A 25610-nucleotide genomic window follows, 5' to 3' on the forward strand; every position below is an offset into this window, starting at 1 on the left:
AGTACTTGTTGAAAAATATCCTATTCCCTCTGTTCCATTACTGGACCCAAATACTTTAATCTTTGCTATGGTACTAGAACAATAAAATAAATTGTTCACAAAGTGTTTACTTTCCCTTCTGCTTTTGTGCTCTCAGGATATTAATAGAACTACTCTATCATCACTAGTTACTGCATTTCAAGTTTACTTTTCCTAGCCTCTAACAGGACACTAGTTGCACCCAACTGAGTGGTGTAAAGCAGTGGCCCTATCTATGGATCTTGGACTGCATGCGATTCTTCAGGGCGACAGCAAGTGGCTCTAATAGAGTTTAAGAGTACGATACATTCACTGTTTGATGCACCCTACCCTCTGCCCTATACATGTCAGAAAGCAGACACCCAAGTCCTCACCCAACTCCCTGGTGCTAGGGAGGCTTTGCTCTGCTCCACACTCTACACAGGGAGGAGAAGAAAGAAAGAAGCCACTGGAATTCTCTTTCACTCTCACCAAAAGCCAGAAGGGTGCAGCAGGGAGAAGGAGAAATACCTTCACCAGACACTATCTGTGAGCCAGAAAATGGGAAAATTCATCCCTCGTGGGTGGGGGTCAAGAGAAAGGGGAGACTACCTACCCTCATAGCAGCCAAGTGGTAGGGAAGACAGAGGAGACCCTTTGTATATCAGGTGCCCCTTGTGCATGTCAGCTTATGCATCATTTTCCTGTGGTGTTCTATACATCTGGTAGGAGATGGGAGAAACTCATTTTTTTGGTAAATGCACAGTTTTTATTGTTACGGACATTTCTGTATCAGCACAAAGGTATGAATGCGGCGTCAGGAACATAAGATGCTGAATAGCAAGTAGACCTTCCCCTCCAACTAATCCACGGTGAAGACAGAAGCAGCCAGTGATGCAAGTCTTTACTGCAGTGAATGATGGCTCACAATGGCACATAATAAAATGGCATAGGAGCCTCAGTACCAGTCTTGCCTCACTATGCAAGCTTTAGTTGTATATTTTCTGCTCCTGATAGAGAAGGATTTACACCCTTGTGTGATTAATGCTAATGAGAATTCTGTCCATAAACCATCACACGTTAAGCCACAGCTAATACCTCATGGTGCTACAAGAAGTCCAACAGAGGGAAGGAAAAAGAGAAACAAATAATGTTGAGTGCCTACCAGCCAGAGAGATTGTTATACATTTTCGGAGGCCAGTCACCTCATAGACTCATAGACTCATAGGTCAGAAGGGACCAATCTGATCATCTAATCTGACCTCCTGCACAAGGCAGGCCACAGAACCCCACCCATCCAATTTTATAACAACCCCTATCCCAGGACCAAGTTATTGAAATCCTCAAAAATGGTTTGAAGACCTCAAGCTGCAGAGACACCACCAGCAAGCGACCCGTGCCCCACGCTGCAGGGGAAGGCGAAAAACCTCCAGGGCACCTGCCAATCCGCCCTGGAGGAAAATTCCTTCCCGACCCCAAATATGGCGATCAGCTAAACCCTGAGCATGTGGGCAAGAGTCACCAGCAAGCACCCAAGAAGGAATTCTCCGCAGCAACTCAGTACCCATCGCATGCAACATCTCCCCGCAGACCATTGAGCAGACCTGTCTGGTGGTAATTCAAGATCAATTGCCCAAATTAACGATCCTATCATAACATCCCCTCCATATACTTATCAAGCTTTGTCTTAAAGCCAGGAAAGTCTTTTGCCCCTACTACTTCCCTCGGAAGGCTATTCCAGAACTTCACTCCCCTAATGGTCAGAAACCTTCGTCTAATTTCAAGTCTAAACTTCCTAATATCCAGTTTATACCCATTCGTCCTCGTGGCTACATTAGTACTAAACTTAAATAATTCCTCTCCCTCCCTAACGTTAACCCCCTTGATATATTTATATAGGGCGAGCATATCCCCCCTCAGCCTTCTTTTGGCCAGGCTAAACAAGCCAAGCTCTTTGAGTCTCCTTTCATAAGGCAGTTTTTCCATTCCTCGGATCATCCTCGTAGCCCGTCTCTGAACCTGTTCCAGTTTGAATTCATCCTTCTTGAACATGGGACACCAGAACTGCACACAGTATTCCAGATGGGGTCTCACCAACGCCGTATACAACGGTACTAACACATCCTTATCCTTGCAGGAAATACCCCGCCTGATGCATCCCAAAATCGCATTTGCTTTTTTAACAGCCGTATCACATTGGCGACTCATAGTCATCCTGCTATCAACCAGTACCCCAAGGTCCTTCTCCTCCTCCGTCGCTTCCAACTGATGCGCCCCCAACGTATATCCAAAATTCTTATTATTAATTCCTAAATGCATGACCTTGCACTTTTCACTATTGTATTTCATCCTATTTCTATTACTCCAGTTTACAAGGTGGTTCAGATCTTCCTGAATAGTATCCCTGTCCATCTCCGTGTTAGCAATACCCCCCAGCTTCGTGTCATCCGCAAACTTTATTAGCACATTCCCGCTCTTTGTGCCAAGGTCAGTAATAAAAAGGTTAAATAAGATCGGTCCCAAAACCGATCCTTGAGGGACTCCACTGGTGACCTCCTTCCAGTCCGACAGTTCACCTTTCAATACGACCCTCTGGAGTCTCCCCTTTAACCAGTTCCTTATCCACCTTACAACTTTCATATTCACTCCCAGCTTTTCCAATTTAACTAACAGCTCCGTGTGTGGAACCGTGTCGAACGCCTTACTGAAATCTAGGTAAATTATATCTACCGCATTTCCTTTATCTAAGTAATCCGTCACCTTCTCAAAGAAGGAGATCAGATTGGTTTGGCACGATCTACCTTTAGTAAATCCGTGTTGCAATTCATCACAATTCCCATTGACCTCTATGTCCTTAACTACTTTCTCCCTTAAAATTTTTTCGAAGACCTTACATACTACAGACGTCAAGCTAACAGGCCTATAATTACCCGGATCACTCTTATTCCCTTTCTTAAAAATAGGAACTACATTAGCAATCCTCCAGTCATACGGCACAACCCCCGAGTTTATCGATCGCTTAAAAATTCTCGCTAACGGGCTCGCAATTTCACGCGCCAGTTCCTTTAATATCCTCGGGTGGAGATTGTCCGGGCCCTCCGACTTCGTCCCATCGAGCTGTTCAAGTACGGCCTCTACCTCAGTTGCAGTAATATCCACTTCCATATCCACATTCCCGTTTATCATCCCTCCATCATCGCAAGGTTCCTCACTAGTCTTATTAATAACCGAGGCAAAGTACTTGTTTAGATGTTGGGCCATGCCTAGGTTATCCTTAACCTCCATTCCATCCTCAGTGTATAGCGGCCCCACTTCTTCTTTCTTTGTTTTCTTCTTATTTATGTGGCTGTAGAACCTTTTACTATTGGTTTTGATTCCCTTTGCAAGTTCCAGTTCAATGCGGCTTTTAGCCTTCCTCACTTTATCCCTACATGTTCTGACCTCAGCAAGGTAGCTTTCTTTACTGATCCTGCCTTCCTTCCACTCCCTGTAAGCTTTCTGCTTTTGTCTAATCCCCTCTCTGAGTTGCTTGCTCATCCAGTTTGGCCTACAATTCCTGCCCATGGTTCTTTTCCCCTTTCTTGGGATGCAGGCTTCCGACAGTCTCCGCAGCTGTGACTTAAAGAAATTCCAGGCCTCCTCCACATTTAAATCCACTAATTCCTCCATCCAGTCCACTTCCCTAACTAATTTCCTTAACTCTTTAAAATTAGCCCTGGAGAAGTCAAAAACCCTAATCGCAGATCTACATTTGTTTATCCTTCCATCTAGTTTGAACTGAATCAGCTCATGATCACTCGAACCAAGGTTGTCCCCTACCACCATTTCTTCTACGAGGTCCTCACTGCTCACCAACACCAAGTCTAAAATGGCGTCCCCTCTTGTAGGTGCTTCAACTACTTGATGAAGAAATCCATCCGCTATCACATCCAGAAAAATCTGACCCCTATTATTCGTGCAAGTACTCGTCCTCCAGTCTATATCCGGGAAGTTGAAGTCCCCCATAATCACACATTTCCCCTTTGTGTTTACTTCATTAAAGACATTAAAGAGGTCTCTATCCATATCCCAATCCGATCCCGGCGGTCTGTAGCACACCCCAAGCACTATCTCAGGGGAAGCTCTAGTTGCTTTTTTACCCAGCGTGATTTTTGCCCAGACGGACTCTGTCTTATCCATTCCATCGCATCTTATTTCGCTACATTTAATTTCATCATTGATGTACAAGGCTACTCCCCCACCTTTGCCTTTCTTCCTGTCTTTTCTGAACAGCACATAGCCTTCAATACCCGTGCTCCAGTCATGAGTACTATTCCACCAGGTTTCGGTAATCCCTATAATATCCGGCTTCACTTCCTGCACGAGTAACTCCAGTTCCTCCATCTTGTTACCTAGGCTCCTCGCATTAGTGTACAAACCTTTTAATTTTCGGCGTTTGGCGTCAGTGACATTCTTTCCCCCGTCGTGCACAAACTTTCTACCACCAGCATCACCCGTTACTCTGGTTTCTACTCCACTATTCCTCCTTGGATCAAATCTTGGGGCCGCAAGGGTATCCCCGCTCACTTTGTTTGCTTCTCTCTCCAGGTTATGTTCTGGCGTGGAGATCTCCCGAACATTTCCCAACCATCTCCCCCAACTTTCTAGTTTAAAGCCCTCTTGATGAGGTCGGCGAGCCTCCATCCTAGAATTCTATTTCCCTCCTTGCTGAGATGAAGTCCATCGTGAGCAAACAGTCGTCTATCCGTAAATGCGTCCCAGTGACCGTACATCCCAAAGCCCTCCTTATAATACCACTCCCTGAGCCATCTGTTGATCGCCATAATCTTGTCACTCCTTCGTCGCCCCGCTCTAGGAACCGGCAGAATCCCACTGAAGATCACCTGAGCCTCGATGTCTTTAAGCCTCTTCCCCAGTCTGACATAGTCCTCCTTGATACAGTCCAGTGAGTAACTAGCCGTGTCGTTCGTTCCCACATGAAGGATAATCAATGGATTTTTTCCCGCTCCCGCTAAGATCGTATTCAGGCTCAAGTCCACATCCTGTATCTTAGCCCCCGGCAGACAGCACACTCTTCTGTTCTCCCGATCAGGTCTAGTTACAGGCCTGTCTACTCTTCTCAGTAGAGAGTCTCCAATCACGTAGACTTGCCTTTTCCTGGTGACAATGCGATTCTCCGGTCTATCCCCCACAGCAGCTGGCCGTGATTCCTCCCGATTTGTATTCGCCCTCACAATCCTCCTAGGGCTCGTACTTGATGTCGCCTCCACTGACTGCTCCCCTCCATCTGCAGGACTAGCTGCTTGCCTTTTCTTCCTTGCCGTTACTCCTTCAGCAGCCTGCTGTGTTCCATCTTCATTTCCCAACTCAGCAAACCTATTCCTGAGTTCTATTTGTCCATCGCTGGCCCGTCTTATCCTCCGTCTGGTTCTCCTAGTGACATGCTTCCACCGTCCACTTTCCTCACCCAGCAGTCCATCCTCAGAGTCCTTAGGTCCTGCTTCTGTCTGCTCGTCTGAGCTTGTCCCCTGTGCCTCATCATGTCTGTGTTCCATCATCTGCTCAAATCCCCTTCTAAACTCAGCCAGAGTTTCCACTTGAATCTCCAGTCCCCTTACCTTTTCCTCCAGCAGCTCTATCAGACGACACTTCATGCAGATGAAACTCCTTTCAGGTGCTCCCTCTAGGACCATGTACATGCCGCAGCTGCCGCACCCAGTCATCCTCAGTGTGTCTGCACCTGCTGCCTCTGCCTCCATCATAGCGCTGCAACTCTGTGCCTGGCAATCCACAGCTCACACCGCACCGCAGGCCACCGACAAGCGCAGGGTTGCTGGCAGACCCCTGCCTCTTCCCTGGTCTGCCTTCCCGGTTCCTCTGCCTTGGTCTCCCCTGCAACCTCCTCCAACAGCACTCCCACTGAAACTCCCCTGTTAGCCGCTCTGTTCGCCGCCTCCTGTGCCGCTGCAGCTGACTGTGCCACTGCCTGAGTGCCTGGCTCCTTATATAAGACCCCTAATCAGGTAAGCCCCGCCCCCAACTCAGGGCTCAGCCTCGCTCTCAGCACACAGCCCCTAGCAGCCTGCACACACACTCACTCACACACAAACACCACAAACTACACAAACCACAAAAACCTGCTCCTCCAACAGCACTCCCACTGAAACTCCCCTGTTAGCCGCTCTGTTCGCCGCCTCCTGTGCCGCTGCAGCTGACCTGTTCTGTGTTCCATATCATAATAAACTATCAGACCTCAAACATTTTAGAAAGACTTTCTGCTCCACCAGTAGGATTTTTACATTTAATTTGTGATAAGAATTTTCACCTTGATTCTTCAATAGTTCATTCCATAGACATCCCTGCCTCCCAGAACACGTCAGAAATGTGATTGTTCTTGTGACAAGGTCTGAAGTGCTGCCCATATGAAGACCATCATACTGTCTGGCTACTACTGTCAGTAAACCCAGTACTTCACCTTCCAGCCATATCCCTGGAAATAATGTCTACAATGGGCTTCATAATGATCACGCTGGGCTTGACTGAAATAGCCACGCCTCTCTGTCAGCCATTACACAAAACTGCCATCATCACACTCTTCTTCTGTAAGTTTTACAGGAGACCCCTCACTTCAGGACTTTAAAATGATTTTGATCCAGAAAATCTGCTTCCTGTGAGGTTTTTTAGTCAAGTCTGCTTACTTTAACAAAACCGAATGTTTGCTCCTGGTAACCCCTCACAGATTCAATACAAGCATGGAAGAATGACCTGATTTCTATTGTGCCTTCTATTCAGCAGCCCTGTCTGTTAAATTCTGATGACAAAATCTTTATTCCTAGTGATAGTGTAAGAGGCAGTTAGAATACATTCCTTGATTTCCATATCCCATGTTGAGTATGCTGTATTGACAGTTGGAAAATTCATCCTCTGACTTTTAAACAGATCATGCTTGATATAAAGGCACTAAAAGATGATATATAAGAAACTCCATGATAAATGAAATCACATCTTAACTGTCCAGTCCTAAGGGTATTTGAGTCCCTTGCCTTGTGCTGACTGCAATGAGTATTGAGGGCACCCAGGACCTCTCTGAAGCAGGCCCTAAATGTGTTTCTTGAATCATTCCTTAACCGGTGCTGAGTTTGGAGGGCATATGGCTGGGTATACCATGTCTTCACTTATTCCATCTGCTGGCTCAAAAACATTGAGAAAGTGTCAGAGCAAACATTGGAAGTACTGCCTGGAAGAGTGATAAAATTTTCCCTTTTTTCTTCTCATAGAAAAGTCCTGTAAAAATTAATAGGGATGAATCCTAGAAGGTGATCTCCTCTGGATAGAATTTTTAACATTCACCTATAGACTTTAATAGAGATTTATATCCCTGCTAGAGAAATTTGTAGGACTCTCCCATAAGGCTCAGAAATGATTAACTCATTGAAATTTAGACTTAAAGGCAGATATGACTTTGCAGTTAAAAGAATTATTTTTATAAGCAGCATAATTATTGGTCCATATACATATAAGCCCTATTTCCCACTGTGTGGGGAGGGAGGAGTTCCCCACTTTAGACCTCAATGTACCTCCACCATCTGATCCCTCTCCTTCTACCAAAATATTAATAAAACAAACCAAAAGACTGTACAAAACAAACTGTATAAAACAAAGAACCTGATTAAGGTCACCAAAGGGATTTTGGCATTTCTGGGTATTATAACAGATCACTGGATAATGTGCTACAATTAATATGGAGGAACTCTCACAGGGACTGAAATTTTACTTCTCTGTCTGCTTATCAGTGAACATTAGCACAAGTTTCCTCTTTCCTGTACAATATACATACTTAACCTGAAAATATAACCCAGGTTACTATTAAAATAGTATCATATTAAAGAGCCAGAAGGCAACGACAGATACATGCCAGACTTATTTAGCAGCAACACTTTAAGTTAGTTTCCCAGACTCGAAGTAGAGCTCCGTGTAGCTCAGAAGCTTGTCTCTCTCACCAACACAAGTTGATCCAATAGAAGAAGTTACCTCACCCACCTTGTCTCTCTGATCCACAAGCAAACAATTGTAAGCTTAAAAAGACCTTAAATTCCTAACAGGGAGTATGCAGGCATTCAGTTATTTTAAATACTGACAGACATTGTCTACATTTTATCCTGGACAATACCGAATGCCACACTGATCAAAGTACAATCAGAAAGGCCTGAAAAATAAGTTCTTATGCCTTAAGTTCTCAATCACATATCAAGCAACAACAAAGTGCAACTGCAGGCAGTTGACCAATACAACACAACCTTCCCTCTGCCACAGAAAACATCAAGCAATTCTGCTTATAACCAATATAATTAAAATTACCCACAGACTTCTCTGCAAACCAGACACCACCGCAGAGCTGAGGGAGCTCTTATATTGAGGTACATTAAGACTTCAGAAAAACATTAAATAAACAAGAAAGGTTAAAATAAGTCCACTATCTATTTAGGAGAATGTCTATTCGATCAGGTAATCCTGGCATCTCTTAGTAGCATAAGAACAATTGTCTCTTAGGGACAGCATCAAAATACAATGTGTTCTAATTTGACGTTACAAACCGTCTAACCAGATATTTTAACAGAGGTGCACATTTCGTTCCATTCCTTTTAGTTTGCAGGGAGTTTTGCCAAATGTCTTATTGTCATTTGACTACTTGTCAGGGGAAATTCTTATTGAAAAGTACTTCTGCTGGTCTTCTCCATGGACTCTCCTTCTGTTGCCTGTTCCAAGCATGCATGCATTTTATTGCTAGCATAGTTCCTATTTTCCTTAAGCAGACATGGCAGTTGGGTGGAATGGGCATGGAAGAGTTAGGAAGTGTTGATGTACTGTATATAGTTCACTATGTTGCAGTAATGAAGGAAGCACCTTGTATATTGGTTATTTCCCCCTATGGTTTCTTGAAACCTCATCTTACATATAATTGCTCCTCCATGCCAGGCTTTTGGCATTAACTGTTCAACCACAATGCAGCTCCTGCTAAATTTAGAAACTCTATCCTATAGTCCCTTCACCAACTCTGCAATACCAATCCATCCCAAATATTAAGAATATCCTGTTGACACCTACACATTAGAAATGAGGCCCCACTCTCTCCATCCTCAATGTCATCAGTTCCCTGGTTCCCAAAGCAATTCCTCGTTCGCTTTTCTGATTTTTCAGAGGCTTTATCACTCAGTGGGGCACAAAACTACTCTAATTCTGCTTCCCCCAAACCATCACCACTTTAAACCACAGTTTCCCCCAAATTATTGTAATATCAGGGATGAACAAATGACCCAAACATATACAAATAAGTAAGAGCTTACTGGGCCAGGCAAAGCAGTTGATTTCAGTGGGTATTCTCTAGCAAGAACCACACAACGCCTCTTCCTGGAAACAATGGACTCAGAAAATATGTATTTATTCTGTAGCTATATAAAAATACAACACTTTAGAACATCTTCATTCTTAAAAGAAGTACTTGGAGGTGTCTTTTGTGACACAGCTCAATCCAGAGGACTTAAAAGCAGTTTTCAGGAGGAAACCAAATTCCCAGTGTGAGAACAGAGACGTTTTGCTCAGTGCTTTTAGTGAAAGATCATATATAGGAGGTATCCTGATGCTTCTTTTTCCTGCCACTTTTACTTTGGAGACTGAAGTAACAGAGGGAGAAAAGAAAAGAGTTATATTTCTAAGCTGTAGCACTGTCCAATTTATTTTCAGTACAAATGTACAATTCTCTGCCCCTTGCTCAGAAAATCACATCAATGTAATATTGAAGAAAAGTCAGAGTACCTGGAAAGCTGTTCCACATCCTCCACTGTCTCTGGTAAGGAAATTCCCTTTGTCTCAGGTAAAAACAGCACTAAGATCCCACAAATAACTGCAAGTATACCTATGACAGGCATTGAAGAAAAAAAAGAAAAAAAAAAAACAAGAACCAAAACTAGTTTGCCATTTTTCTCATTCTCAGGACAGTTTTGTGGCACAAAATAAGAAAAGGGTAGAAAGACCTGAAGTTGCTCCCAAACCACTAGGTAAAAGCTGAAGGCCCCTTTCTCCCCTGCCTTGCTTCTCATTTGGTCATTTACATTTTGGGAAAGTAGATGTGAAATGTTACCATGCTGATTGCAAAGTCTTTGGGGGAGGGACTGTTTTTTTGTCCTGTGTTTGTACAGCACCTAGCACAGTGGGTCCTGGTCAATGACTGGGGCTCCTGGGCCTGATGAAAATACGGATAATAATTTTACACCCAGCTACACAATGTTGTTGAGGATCAGGTCTTCAGAGAGCAGCAGAAATTTTGAATGCAACAGTGTAAACTGGAACTTCTGGATACTGCTACCGTTGGAGTAATATTAATTTGAAAAATGTTTTATTTTCTTCTCTCTTTTTTACTCTGTATTTTAAATCCTCTTTATCTGCCTCTCTTTCTTTTTCTGTGTTCTGTTCCTCCTACTCTTTCCTCATCATATTTCTTTTCAGAAAAACATGATTTAGTCTTCAGACTCAGGATTTCCTACCAAAAGGAAATACTTTGCTCACACAATTAACCTGTGGAACTCACTGTCACAAGACACTACTGAGGCCAGGAGCTCATGGGGTATATATAACAAGAATATCCAGAGTTAGAACAATATACACTAACAAATTAAACAAGTTTTTTTTTTTGGAAGAGTTATAAATCCTCATGCACTAGGGAGTAAACTAACCTGGAAGTCAGCAGGAAAATTCCATGTGACCAGATTATCTGGCAGCAGGGTTTCTTGCATCTAACTTTGAAGCATCTGGGACTGACCCCTGTTGGTAACAGGATACTGGACTACAGGACCACTGTCAGGGCCAGTGCTACCATTTAGGCGGACTAGGCAGTTGCTTAGGGTGCCAAGATTTGGGGGCGCGAAAACGGTGCCCCCAAATATTTTTTAAGCATTTCAGTGGCCACTGAGGGAGAGAGAGTCTGAGCTGCCGCCGGCAGCCCAGGGATTCTCCTGGGTCAGCGCACCGCCGCCGGCAGCCCGGGGGTTTCCCTGGGTCAGCGCGCTGCCGCCAGCAGCCCAGGGGTTTCCCTGGGTCAGCGTGCCGCCACCAGCACCAGCCCGGGGGTTCCCCTGGGTCAGCGCGCTGCCGCCGGCACCAGCCCGGGGGTTCCCCTGGGTCAGCTCTGCCAGTCGCTGCGAGGGCAGCAGGCAGGTTGCCTTTGACGGCATGCCTGCGGAGAGTCTGCTGGTCCCGCGGCTTCGGTAGACCTCCCGCAGGCTGCCGCCGAATCCGCGGAACCGTGGACCTCCCGCAGGCAAGCCGCCACAGGCAGCCGGCAGCCCAGGGGTTCCCCTGAGTCAGCACGCCGCAGCCTGCAGCCAGCAGCCCAGGGGTTCCTCTGGGTCAGCATGCCGCTGCCAGCAGCCGGCAGCCCGGGGGTTCCCCTGGGTCAGTGCATCGCCGGCAGCCCGGGGGTTCCACTGCGCAGTCGCTGCTTCACTTCTCCTGCCTCCCAGGCTTGCTGCGCCAATCAGCTGTTTGGTGCTGCAAGCCTGGGAGGAGAATTAGAGCAGGACAGCGTGCTCGGGGAGGATGCGGAGCAGAGGTGAGCTGGGGTGGGGAGGTACCGCAGGGCTCCCCGGGCCAGGAAGTGGGGAGCTGCTGCGGGGGCAGGGGGTGCATCTCAGGGCAGGGGAGGGGAGCTGCTGCTGGGCTGGGGGCGGGGGGCGCAAGGTGAAAGTTTCGCCTAGGGCACAAAACTTCTTTGCACCGGCCCTGACCACTGTTCTGAACCAGTATGGCAATTCTCATGTTCCTGCAAAGCAGGACCTTAAGTGGGAGATAGCCCAGGTTATCTCCTTTTAGCCAGATCTGCTCTGTTGACTTAGATAGAGCTATATTAACTTCCAACAGCAGAGAATGTGGTTCTTTTTTTATTTGGTCTGATGAAAGATAGTCACATATGAAAACTATCCAGAATATGGTAGAAACTCATTACTGCAAGGGTTGTTTTATTAGATAAACACATTTTTAATGGCTTTTGAGGGGTCTTCCCTATGGGAGTCAGGGCTTTGAACTTAGGAGGGATACAAATGCAGTGGGACTCAGCCAGAATGCCTCCTAGAGCTCCATGTGTGTGAGTGTGCAAACTGATGTAACCACCATCATTGAAAGGATGCAGCACAGCTCCCCTTTGCACTTAGGTCATCTGTGCCGGCCAATGAGGATGGAGATGATGGACTGGGGGAAGATAAGTCATGCAATAAAACTCTTCCCAAGAAAAGAAGCTGTGTTAGGAAGCAGAGTAAAAACAAGTTGTAATAAAGTGGTCATAAAGGGATTAACTGGATTATCACAGTATTGTGTATGGGAGCCAGGCTTCCACCCTTCCCTTTTTCCCTGTTTATTTAGTGGGTTTTTTCGCCACTGTGTTTGTTATGGAGCTGAAAAAAGCTGCACTTTCCCAGCCTGCAGTGCTATAAGTAAAGTATGTTTCTTATGCACTGAGCAGCCCCTTTGCAAAAGTAATAGTCTATCTAAGGTTTCATTTAAAATGATTTCTTACTAAAGATGATTAGAGGTAGCTCCATCCAGATGGCTGCTAATCGGAAGAGAAGAAATGGGGCTATGATACCTCCTAGGTCACACAAACTTGAACACAGGGAAACACCAAAGTTTCTGAAAAAAAAAAAAAGATATTCATTTTAGAGGGCTTAAGACAATGTAACCTAGGAGATGCATATGTTAGGCCCAAAGTTCTCTCATAATCAGGGCATACAACACACACTTACATAAGCAAACCAGTGCAACGAGTCTAATCAGTGAACTCACGAGAAAACAGAGGGTTACTGAAAAATAATATAGTGAACATAGCGGGAACTGGTGGGAATTTTTAAAAGAATTCCAACAACTTTAAGGGCCAGATTCTGCCACTGGCACATCAGATTTGAATTACAGTGATCTTCCCTAATGGGATTTCAGAAGCTGTACCTCTATGGAACACTAATCCTAAATAAATGCACACAAAGCCTTCCTGCATTCAGACCTTTAAACTAACCAGTTTCTAAGATGAAGTACTATTGGCACAATCCTTTTGCTTTAGCTACAGCATGGACTTTAGTGTGGGTAGCTGCCCAAATGAGTACCCAGGGTCCCTGGTGGGCTTGTACAGCCCTTGCTGAAGCCTCAGCTGCCACGGTTCCACTGCTATTGCTACTTGTGCTAACTATGTTAAAGCTAGCTCAGGCGTATCTACACATGCTATAGTCACACCTCCATTTGCAATGTAGACATGCTCTTGGTTGATTGGGATTCTGTAATCAGCTTTGTCACAGTCTTCCTGGATAACCTGGGGCAACTTCATTTAAGTTCTCTGTGACTGTTTTTCCTACCTTTAAAATGCTCAGACCCAAGCCAAGTTAAATTTAATGTTGAAAGAGTTTGTGAAACACTGTATTAAATGCTTTACTAAAATCCAGATATATTGCATAGCCATTCATTTTCTTATTTTATCTTTAAAAGTTATTAAGACTGTTGCAATATACCAAAGATCTTCTAATCTAATTTCAACAGGATGCAGGTGAGAGTCAGAAACCGACAAAAAGAAGCGGAGGAATGGAAGACTAAGGGTAACAATTACCAGGTTATCTAGTTACTCAGTAAATCAAGCGTCTTGACAGTAGGAATGTTTTATATATCATTGGTTTGATGCACAGATAATAGGTTAGTTAAACAGGTCTATTTTCTCATTGGGTACATTTTCTACTACATTTTATCTTTAGGGACACTCAAAGTTTATTTAATTATGGTGATGGGGCAAGTGCCCATCCCTGCCAGGAGGGATTAATGAGCTCCTGTGGGCGCAATCAAGTCCTACCTGGAGCACGCTGCCTCTGAAAAAGGGCAGTTCCTTAAGAGAGTAAAGCCAAATCCAGAGCTAGAGTGCCAACCCCTTAAATCTGCAGAATAGTGAATGCTGATTAGAAAGGCTGCTGAAGATCCTCTGTTGCCTAGACCCTCTGGATAAGTAGAGGAACCTCTAAATTATTTTCTGTTCTTTCAGCCCAGAATGCTCAGCCTAGGCCGCTTGAACTGCAAAGGGGTTAGAGAAATCCAGCCCTAACTCAAAGAATAATGATCTATCTGCCTTGCAAAGCATGCCAGGTGGACCTGGACTGCTTTGGGGTTGAAGAACTGTTATACTTTGCCCTTTTTGTTTGGACTTCCTGTTGGGGGAGTGTTGAACTAATCCCCTGCTACTTGTAGCTAGAAAGACACTGACTCTGTAACAACTCTTGTAGCTGAAGGAAGGTACTAGGAACAAAGGGAGGTGCCCCTGCCCACTTTCTCAAAAGGGGGCACTCTAGAGGTAAATCCTGTCATAATTAGCTTGTTTATTTCTTTAATATGAATCAATTTAGACAGGGTTAGCTGCATTGCTTTATAGGTTTTGGCTTGTTGGATAGAAAATCCATTCTTCTGAGAAATGTGTCTCCTTTACAGGTCTTTGATTAAGTTGTCTCCTCTGTAATTTATCTCCCATGGGACACTATAACACTACATTTTCAAATTAAATAGAACATCTTAAATTATGGTGACACCAGTCACACCTCCCTATTTACAGTGGAGTTGAGTTTTGCACTTAAAATGCATAAGAAGAATGGCTTTCATAGATGTACTGCCAAATTAAGCTTGAATATTGGCACAGTTACACTATAATACCATTTACTATGCAAATGTGTTTAATGCTACCGAAGGCAACTTCCTTCAGCTTAATGTGGATTTCAGCTGTGCATGAAACAACTGCAGTTACCTTAATGTTGTAGGATACAATTCACTATTCACAAGATACACAATTTCAAAAGCCATGGTGATTCCCAGTCTTCCTAGGGTGGCTACTGAGGTTTTCAACCACAGGATATCTGTTAACAAGGTAAATTCAAAAAGCAAGGTTGATGAAATGTGTTTTACCATGTCAGCTGGAAATCATGGGGCTCATTCCATTCTCCCTTACATGAATTTCACACTGGTGTAACTCAGCTGAATTCAGTGGCATAACTACTAATTTATATCAGTGTAAGTGAGCAGAAGCAAACATCAGGGCTAGATTCACAAAGGAATTTAGGCACCTAATCCAACATTTAGGCACCACTGACTTTCATGAAGCCACCGCTCAGCCTGTGTCTACACCTGGAAGTGCCTAAATTTCTGCTGGGCGGGCATGCACAAAGCTGCCTAAATCCTGATGCTGCCTCACAGGCAATGAAGCCCTCTTTCATGCCACAGCCCCAGCAGAATTCTCAAGCGAGGTGTTCCCCTGCCTTCCTTGTCTGCAGGGCCCACTCTGGTGGGTGTGGTCAGAACACGAGAACCTATGATTTAGTGAGCAATTTCTGGCTGTTCTGGCTGTAACTGAAAACTGATCAAGGGAAATACTTGTCACACGACGCATAATTAGCCTGGGGAAAACATTGCAACAGAAAGTCACTGAAATCGAGATTCACAAAGAGACTGGACATTTCCAGGGCTAATAAGACTATCCAGAGTTATCATTATTAATCATTGTTAATGCTAACAACAGATTTGGAAGGGATATTGGGTTTAAGCCATCTCTAACAGGGAGCTGGATGAGACCTGAGGTGGAGGCAGATGACCCCAATCTGCCTACCACAGAGTTTTGACGCTTTCCCTAAGGCATCTGGTGTTGGTCACAGTCAGAGACAGGCTAATGGACTAGATGAACATTGGGTCTGATCCAGTCTGCCAGTTCCTGTTTTCCAGTGCCTATATCTTTCTCGGAACTACCCTCCAAGCCCTGTCAGGAAGAGTTGCATCAGAAGGACTCTGGATAAGGTTCAAGGAAGAGTAGAACCAAAAGGGCATTGCTGCCAGGGGTGGCTCTAGGTATTTTGCTGCCCCAAGCACGGCAGGCAGGCTGCCTTCGGCGGCTTGCCTGCGAGAGGGCCACGGTTCCGCGGATTCGGCAGCAGCCTGCGGGAGGTCTGCCGAAGCCGCGGGACCAGCGGACTCTCCGCAGGCATGCCGTCAAAGGCAACCTGCCTGCTGCCCTCACAGCGACCGGCAGAGCGCCCCCCGCAGCTTACCTCCCCAAGTACGCACTTGCCGTGCTGGTGCCTGGAGCCGCCCCTGATTGCAGCCAGATATCAATGTGTGCTGGCGTCTATGAGTGTTCAAGTTTTGGCTATTCGTGCTTTGTTGTGTCACCCAGGCCAGTTTGAAGACTCAGAAATCAATTCCAACCCACTGACTCAACGAAGACATGTTGCATAATGCCAGGTGTGGGATAATGAGTGGTAAATGTCATTGCCAAGCTCCCATGATCATACCCAGATTGTGCAATCCTTTGCTTCAGGCAGGCTGCTGGTCGTTATCCAGGTGTGACATTTCCCCCCTGCAACATTTTTCTAAATCAAATTATAATTAGAGCTGAGTCAGACTGACTTCCAAGTAGATCTGGGAAAAAATGTCTCTTGGCCTCATAGAAAAGGCCTCTAGAATTTAATAAAAAATGACAATTTGTCTATAGTTTTTTTCATCATCCTATAGATTTTATAACAGAAAATTAAATGCCTGTTATGGAATTCTATAGGATGGCTCAATAAACTCCAGAAGGGACATCATTGTCTTTGAAATCTGACAAGATTTTACAGTAATTTCTAGAGAACCCTATCAAATGTTCAGAGGTCTCTGTAGATTTCATCCCTATTTAAGGGTGTAGGATCTTTTCCATTAAAGACTTTGATAACACTATTTCATAAAAAAGAGAAATGCACCTATTTTCTTTTTGTCTTGAATTTTTTGAAAAAAACAATTTTTTTTGCAGGTGGAAATACGTATTTAATACAAAATCTGTTTGTATGTGTGAGCATGTGTGCGTGTGCATGTGAAAATAGTGACTTTCTCCTGGTAGCAAATTCAAAGAAATTGGACACACACAAAGGTGACATCTGAAGACAGAAATGGTGCAAAATTTCATCCTGGATCAATAAAAAGCAACCAAGAGTCCTGTGGCACCTTATAGGCTAACAGACATATTGGAGCATAAGCTTCCACTACATGGATCTGACGAAGTAGGTATTCACCCATGAAAGCTCATGCTCCAATACATCTGTTAGTCTATAAGGTGCCACAGGACTCTTTGTCGCTTTTTACGGATCCAGACTAACATGGCTACCCCTCTGATACTTGACATCCTGAATAAAATTCATGAACAGAGTTGAAGCCGTTTAAATGGGAGGATGATGACTGGGACAGCTGCTTTCATGGGACAAATTTAAAGAAAATATTTTTTTCCTATTAAACTAAATGACTGTTCGGTTGCTTTAACAGAAGGATTGTAATGACTGGAACCATGGTACTGGGCTGTCTGGTTGCATGATTGCCCTGTAGATTACCATGACAAATTACAAACTACTCACTTTTAGGCAATAATAAAAATACCTGATGCATAATAATGCCCATCACTGGCACCATACTTTCCACCCAAAATGCTCTGCAGAGGAGGGTAAGTATCATTTCAAACTGCTTTACAAACCAGGTGATGTGACTTCCCAAGGTCATAAAGGAAGCCAGTGGCAGAGCCAGGAACAAAACTCACATCTCCTGATGCTCAGACCCTTGCCATTGCGGCTGGATTTATTGAAATAATTGAGCTGCTTAAATGTGTGGCGTTGTCTTGAATTAACTTTTGAATAAACTTTAAAAATGAGGCTAATTATAGTAAAACTGGACCCACTGAGGAATGTGTTTCTGTGAAGGATCTTTTATTGTGCTTCTAAACCCACCCATTTTCACAGGCTCCATTTTACAGCTCTTCTCTCGGGATATCTGCCTGCTAACGGTTGCCTTGTGATATAATTTCTGGAGCTGACACCGCTAAGGCTAACTAGTATTCACAACACTGGCTTCATTCTGCAGATGACATCCTTGGGGGAGGTGATCCTTTCTAATACATCTGATGTAGCTCCAATCTAAACTACTCTGAAGCAAAGAGCAGGGACTTCACAGTCAGGGTAAGGCTCTCTGTTCTCTGTCTGCCTTTAGTGTGTCGCACCTATGAATGTTTTCCTTGGGATACACAGTTCACTGTAACCACATAGTGGAGAGCCATCAGTTTATAGAAAAGAATCTCTCGTCAGCAGTGCTGAATCACACCCCACAGTTACCCTGGTAGTCCTTGAAGCAGGACCAAGGCCTTTGCGTAAGGGAAACCCAGGGGGGTATCAGGCCAGGATAGCTGGCTCTGTGCCACCTGCTTCTGGCCCCTGCCCCATGCCAGGGATAGGATGGATGAAACAAGGAATGGACAGTGCACACTGCACCCTGGAAGCCCAGGCCAGTGGAATGGCCCGTTGCTGTTACTAGAGCTGAGAATCTGATCAAGATCTGCTAAGACTGACCAGCAGGAAATATATCATTTAAATAGGTTTGTTTCTTTTCTCAGACACTCATTTATTTGGAGATGGGAAGTTTCCCAAAACTACCAATTTCCTAGCTCCAGATCTGTATGATATATATCTTCCCAGACAGGGAATGAGTGTATTTCCCCCTTCCTCATGTTTTTGTTCTGTAGTTTGCATTATCATTTGCTAACTGTATCACAACACACTTTTTATCTTCGTCCACCGCTTCAAAATCTCTTTGTGGCTTCCACCTCTCTACTCTAGGAACTTCACAAAGTAAACAGTGGATGTTCTGTAACCTGAAGTCTTTAAATCACGATTTGAGGATGTCAGTAACTGAGCCAGAGGTTAGGGGTCTATTACAGGAGTGGGTGAGTGAGGTTCTGTGGCCTGCAATGTGCAGGAGGTCAGACTAGATGATCATGATGGTTCCTTCTGACCTTAAAGTCTATGAGTCTGTGAGAGAAATCACTGATCTTGGGAAGCTAAGGAAAGAGTTACCTTCTGGTAAGAATGCAGTAATTAAGCATGCCACTCCTGCCACTATGTTGCTTATGGCAAATGGAAGGCGTCGGCCAATTCGGTCGATTGTCAGTAAAATCAAGAGAGCTGCAGGCAATTCCACAGCTCCAGAGATGAAAAAGTCTAGGTAGAGGTTTCCTCCTATAATTCCTAGGCGCATGACAAGCCCTTGGTAAATCAGGGCACTTGTAAACCTAAACAAAAAACATTGAGACAAACACAAATGACTGTAAGCAGCTCACTCAAATTTCAAGTTTGAGAGAAGCACAATATTGAAAAAATATGATGCTCAAAACCCAGCAAAATTGGGACTTACCAGGCATACATTAGAATCAAAGTGTATTTTCTCATTTGGGGAGTTCTAACCAGATCAAGAAATGATGGATTACTAACCTCTTCATCTGTAACTGTGATCTAAAGAAAAGCAAACATCGGAATCAGCAGATCATAGGCAGGAACACAGGCCACCACAGCTGAGCTAGTACAGCAGCTATGGAAGAGGACTCAAAATGTGATACAGCTGCAGACTAATTTCCAGCTCCTTAATCTTTTGTAATGACAATATATATGCCAGAAAAAAACAAACAAAAAAAAACCCCCAGCTTGATTTCCAGCTCCTATTGAGTTTCAGGAGAAAAAAACCTCATTTTTACTTGTAAATGGAGAAGTGGACTCAGAGGTCCCTGAGAGGCAATAAACCTGGCACCTTGCAATGCCATTTTTACAGTGGCTTTTCAGAGCAGAATTGAACTTTAAGGGTGACTCAGAGAAGGCACTCGATAGTGAGTTCACAGCCAGCCACTGAAATTCTAATAGTTAATGGTCAGAACAAAGAGGTGGGTCTGCAGAGAAGAGATGGAGAGAGTAAACAACAATGGCCTTGAGAGTATTTTTTGATCCTACAGCTGAGAAGCAGGAGGAAAAGTAGGGAGGAGGACACTGTCAAGAAGTGAGGCCAGGGTGGAAAGGCCCAGAACAGAGAAAGATTAATAATGTTTGCCCTCCCCACAGGACCGGCGCCAGTGTTTTTGGCACTCTAGGCGCATGGCCATTTTGCCACCCTGTGCGCTGCTCCCGCAGCTTCGGTGGACCTGCTGCAGGCATTCCTGAGGAGGGTCTGCTGGTCCTGTGGCTCTGGTGGAGCTGCCACAGGCGTGCCTGCGGGAGGTCCACCGGAGCCGAGAGACCAGCGGACCGTCGGTAGGAACGCCTGCAGCAGGTCCACCAGAGCCGCGGGACCAGTGGACCCTCAGCAGGCACGCCTGCGGCAGGTCAACCGTAGCTGCCTGCCGCCCTCCCCCCGGCAAAATGCCGCCCCCCAGTAATCCTGGTCGCCTAAATGGAATTGCCTAGGTCGCCTAAATGGAATTGCCTAGGTCGCCTAAATGGAAGCGCTGGCCCTGCTTCCCCAAAACATTTAAATGAAGCAGAAGTCAATGGGCCTTCAGAATGTGCTTATACTTAAGAATGTGCACAAGCATTTTGCTGATTTAGGTCTTTTTCTTAAAAATCTACAAATTATTTAGAAATATCAGTTAAGCAACCCTCCCCTGAGACAAGGAGGAAGTATTTTCTCCATTTTACAAGTCGGTAAAATGATGATGAGAAAGCACACATGATTTAGGGCCTGTCTGTACAAACAATTAGACTGTGGCAAACTGGGGTGTGAATCTATCCCATGCTAGCCGCCTGAAGTTTAACTGTCTGTGTGCACTCTGCAGATGCATGTTAATAGTTCACTAATGCACTTTGAGCTACTCCCAGTTCAAGGAGGACTAGTGCAAAGCTCTCTCACGAACCTTTAATGCGCATTAGCAGGGAGCACATGAACAGTTAGACCCACAGCACGCCAGATTCACACCCAAGCTTGCTGTGATCTTCATGTAGACAAGCCCTTAGCCAAGGTAATACAACAAATCAACAACAGAATCAGGAGTAGAACCCAGGAGTCTTGATTGAGATTTTTAAAGCAGTGCAAGGGATTTAGTCCCACATAGTCAGTGGAAGAAGTGTGGCTAAATCCCCTGTGTTGCTTTGAAAATCTCAGTCCCCTGACATCTACATCTTCATTTGCACATCTACCAATGTGATATATGCCATCATGTACCAGCAATGCCCCTCTGCCATGTACATTGACCAAACCAGACAGTCTCTACTCAGAAGAATAAATGGGCACAAATCAGACATCAGGAATCATAACATTCAAAAACCAGTAGAACACTTCAGCCTCTCTAACCACTCAGTGACAGACTTGAAGGTGGCAATTTTGCAACAGAAAAGCTTCAAAAAGAGACTCCAATGAGAAACTGCTGAGCTTGAATTAATATGCAAACTAGATACTATTAACTGGGGTTTGAATAGAGACTGGGAGTGGCTGAGTCATTACACATATTGAATCTTTTCCCCATGTTAAGTATCCTCACACCTTCTTGTCAACTGTCTAAAATGGGCCATCTTGATTATCACTACAAAAGTTTTTTTTCTCCTGCTGATAATAGCTCATCTTAATTAATTAGCCTCTTACAGTTGGTATGGCTACTTCCACTTTTTCATGTTCTCTGTATGTATATATATCTTCCTACGATATGTTCCACGAAAGCTCATGCTCAAATAAATTTGTTAGTTTCTAAGGTGCCACAAGTACTCCTGTTCTTTTTGCAGATACAGACTAACACGGCTGCTACTCTGAAACCCATAAAAAAAGATGTGATTGTGGAAAGAGAAAGAAGGACCCCCCACCGCCACTTTCTACCATCTGTCCTGTGTAGTCAATGGAGATTACTTTGTGTTTTGGAGGGAGAATGGGGCCAAAGGGAATGCAGAGACAGAGACCATGCTGATTGGTGAGGAGAACAGTAAACCAGGTCAAAAAGCATTGTCCAGTGATCTGATTCTAGTTCAGCCAAGGCTGTACACATTAATTTTATTTTGTATTTATTCCTCATGTCATAAGATATAACCTAAACTTTTCAGAGAGATAAAAAGCCTTAGAGTGGACTTTTAACACCTCCTTTAGCAAAAAGAGTGTCCCAGAACATTGGAAATGTTAATGAAACTCCAGTCTGCCCTGGGTTCTCTTCCATTCCTTCTCATCATTGCTAGAAACCTTCGTCCCATCTTTACAGCTACTTTGTTTTCTGTAATGCAGTTAGACGTTTTCTCAAAATTGCTTCCGCTCTTTACATGCTAGCTCCATTTTTTAATCCTACAATTTGTTTGTCAGGCATTCATTTACATTCCAGATCAGAATCTGCTGTTTGTTGGCATTTGTTATGCTTACACTCATGAAGGTGATAAAGCTGCCTTAATTTTGTTTATAAGAACATGTTGGCAGTGACCAGTATGTGGACCTTGTGCAAATATGGTATTCATTTTCCCATGCAAAGATAAATCAAGCAGTCTTAACCCAATGCACTGTCTGTCTCAAGTGCCATTAACACTAGTTGGAAATAATGTTTGAGTATGATTTATGGGCTGGGGGGAAAGGACATTAAAATTATTGCAAAAAGCCTCTTAACTCTTTAAAGGTCAAATCTTGGCCTCACTGAAATCAATGAGAATTTTCCCATGGACTTCAGTGCAGCCAGAATTTCACCCTTAGTACCCAAGTACATGTTATATCCTAACCCTGGGAAGAGCAAAGAGATTTTGTATAAAATGATTAACTTCATCAATTCCTATCTCATTGTTTCTACAGTGGTTTTAAAAATTCCAGTAAAAGTTGTGCACTTCACAAGCTTTGGTGCTGATCCAGCAAACTTTATGCACTGTGATAGTCTCCAGTTCAGCAGCCCATGCCTATTCAGCATAGCACCAAGCCTAGTCTTCACTGTGGGGAGATAGATGCTTCTGCAATCGATGTTTCAGGGATCAATTTAGCGGGTCTAGTGAAGACCTGCTAAATCAATGGCAGAGCACCCTCCGGTGGGCCCCAGTATTCCAGCTCTCGGAGACAAGTAAGGGAAGTCGACTGGAGAGTGTTTCCATTGACACAGCGCATTGAAAACACTGGGGTAAGCCAACCTAAGCTACGTTGACTCCAGCTATGTTATTCACACAGCTGGAGTAGCATAACTTAGGTTGACTTACCCCCGTAGTGAAGATAAGCCCTAACAAGCTATTGAAGTCAGTGGGACTTAAGCATACACTTTAAGAGCAGTGCTGAATTACAGTCACAACGTATAAAATTAAGAATATGTGTAAGTCTTTGCAGCATCAGGACCTAAATAACATGAGCAAAATCTTCTGTGCATGTTCAGAGTATGATTTTCCAAGGCTTACATCTCTGTCTAATCAACATCAGTTTTCACAAGAATACTCCAAGTCATTTCTCCTCAGAGAGGATAATATCCACATCTATCCCAGCCATTTTAATGCAAGAGATCTTTTTTTAAAAATACAAGATATTTTTCTGTAATGGGAAAATAATTTGTTGCTCTCTCGTGTAACTTACAAATGGATGAAGTCATTTTGCACAAATGTTCACAAAACATTCACCCTTGGGCAGAGACCAACCATGAAACATTTCAGCTTGAAAAATGAAATTTGAGGGAAATTATGCACAACTGAGAACGGTGGTTACACTGGAAACAACATTTAATAAATTATGACCAGTCCCCTCCTATCACAATGCTGTAATACAAATACTGAACAAAACAATGCTCATCTGTCTTTGCATCACACTCATTACTAGAACTAGTCAGAAAATACAGCAACAAAGCAGAAGTGTTATGCAGAGACGTATTGGTTTCAATTAATATTTAATCAGGAAGGTTTTGGGGTCTGAGGGAAAGGAGCCGAGAGAGAGACCGAAAGAGACTCTCTTGATGGTTAGGCACTGGTCTGGGATGTGGGACACTCAGGTTCAAAGCCCTGCTCTGCATATTCAGAGTAGAGGTTTTTCATTCCCAGATCACTCTGAATCAGGCAGAGCAGGGTCCTAACCCTACCCCCCCTCTCTCATGCACACTCATTCTTCGTCTCTCTCAATCAAAAGCTCAGGTTTCAACACAATTATGTTTTTGAGAAAACATTCGAAAGGCTTTTGTCTTGTTCTAGTGTGGAACAAAATCAACTTTTCAGAACCATGAAAGTTGCAGTGAAATAGAAGTGCCCTCCGGTCACCTCTATTCATCAACATGGTATCTGACTGCCAAGAAAGGCTGCGATTTTCTGGGCATCTAATCTTAGCCAAAGTCTATCCATGTCATGGTGGATTCTCTCTCTCTCTCTCTGTCCACACACTAATGGCTTTATAAACCTGGAGATAATTATCTGGAAGAGAATTCTGGTGTGAGTAAAAATGAGAGATGTACTTGACCCCCTATTAATGCACTTCCTGAAACATCACTGTCTCCGGGCACAGCACCAGGAATAACAGAAATTGTATAACAAAAAGATCCCAGGAACAGATCCAAAGTGTAGCTCAGATATTACTCAAGATTAAGCAGTTGCAGCTGTGAACTAGGGTCACGACTGTGACTATTTCTTAAGAATGTCAGCTGAGATCTTAATAAGCTTGATGGGAAAAGATACATGTCTCTATATTCTAAGGTCCAGGTTTTTAAAATACTGAAGTGTAGAAAGGAGAGATTAATATGAGAACATGAACAGTTTTACTCACATCTATCTCACTCATGTGTCTTTCCACTTCATTTCTCTCTTAACTGTTTCAGTTTACACTCCTGCAGAAGATGCTATTCCAATCTGGCTAGTTTACCCCACTCAATCGCTTGGGCTGAGGGTGAGACTGACATCATCTTGGCCTGCATAATGGAAATGGTTTACTAATTTCTGGCCTCACCTTTCACTGGTCATCAAAACCTTGTCCATTATACTGCTTCACTTAGATACAGCCATTCAGTCCTCTAATTATATTCTGTTGGCTAAGTAAATGAGTGGCCCAATATGCTGCCTATAGCCACACACAAAAATGTCATTAATATAAGGTTGCTCCTGTGATTAATATAATGCTCATGGAAACTCCATAACAAGAACATTATGACAATTACACAAAACTATGTACTAAAAAGCATTGAAATGACTAGTTAAGAAAATGTATATGAATATTTCAACATATTCATCTCTGCTAATATATGAATATCTATAAAACATATAACAAATGATATATGTGTGTGTTAAAATAGTTTGCAAGGGTGTCAGGCAGGTCAGAGTTTAGCTTGTTTGTGAAATATGTCGGGTGAACTCTTACATTTCAAAATTGTCATTAACTGAATGTATGAATTACAAGGTAATGGAATATTTACAAACTAATTTCTGTGCTTTTTCGCACAGGTTTTTTTTTGCAATGGAATATGCAGTTTTTATGAGGGCTATATTTATCATAGGAGCAACTATGAGTAAGTGACTCTGTGTGTGAGTTGTGACTAAGAAAAAATGTCTTTGAATTACAGTGTAAATAAAATCATGCAGATTTGGGCAAAGCTGTCCATTTTTGTGGAGGAAGAACAATAACTTGAAGGGATAGATGCCTAATCTTCTGTCCAAGGTGAGTAAGGAAACATCTTTTAGTGGACTAACTTCTGTTGGTGAGAGAGACAAGATTTTGAGCTTACATAGAGCTGAAGTGGAGCTCTATGAAAATCAGGGTCAACATAGTATATTGTGGCACAGTCTCTTTCAAATTAGCATGTGTAAGGCTGTGAGTCT

The 25610-nt window shown here is 43.7% G+C and overlaps 1 protein-coding gene across 1 annotated transcript in view; it reads right to left on the minus strand.

The window, feature by feature from the left end:
* Positions 1–9402: 9402 nt before the first annotated feature.
* Positions 9403–25610, minus strand: part of SLC22A3 (solute carrier family 22 member 3) — a 41898-nt gene continuing 25690 nt past the window's right edge. The window contains exons 6-11 of the mRNA XM_050949108.1: positions 19258–19355; positions 18921–19135; positions 14810–14918; positions 12563–12675; positions 9811–9910; positions 9403–9668 (exon numbers count right to left, since the gene is read on the minus strand). Coding sequence (XP_050805065.1) covers positions 9614–9668; positions 9811–9910; positions 12563–12675; positions 14810–14918; positions 18921–19135; positions 19258–19355 — 690 coding nt within the window. The 3' untranslated portion in view covers positions 9403–9613. The remainder of the gene's footprint in view (positions 9669–9810; positions 9911–12562; positions 12676–14809; positions 14919–18920; positions 19136–19257; positions 19356–25610) is intronic.

Source organism: Gopherus flavomarginatus, chromosome 4, assembly GCF_025201925.1.
Source record: "Gopherus flavomarginatus isolate rGopFla2 chromosome 4, rGopFla2.mat.asm, whole genome shotgun sequence".
Classification (NCBI taxonomy): domain Eukaryota; kingdom Metazoa; phylum Chordata; order Testudines; family Testudinidae; genus Gopherus; species Gopherus flavomarginatus.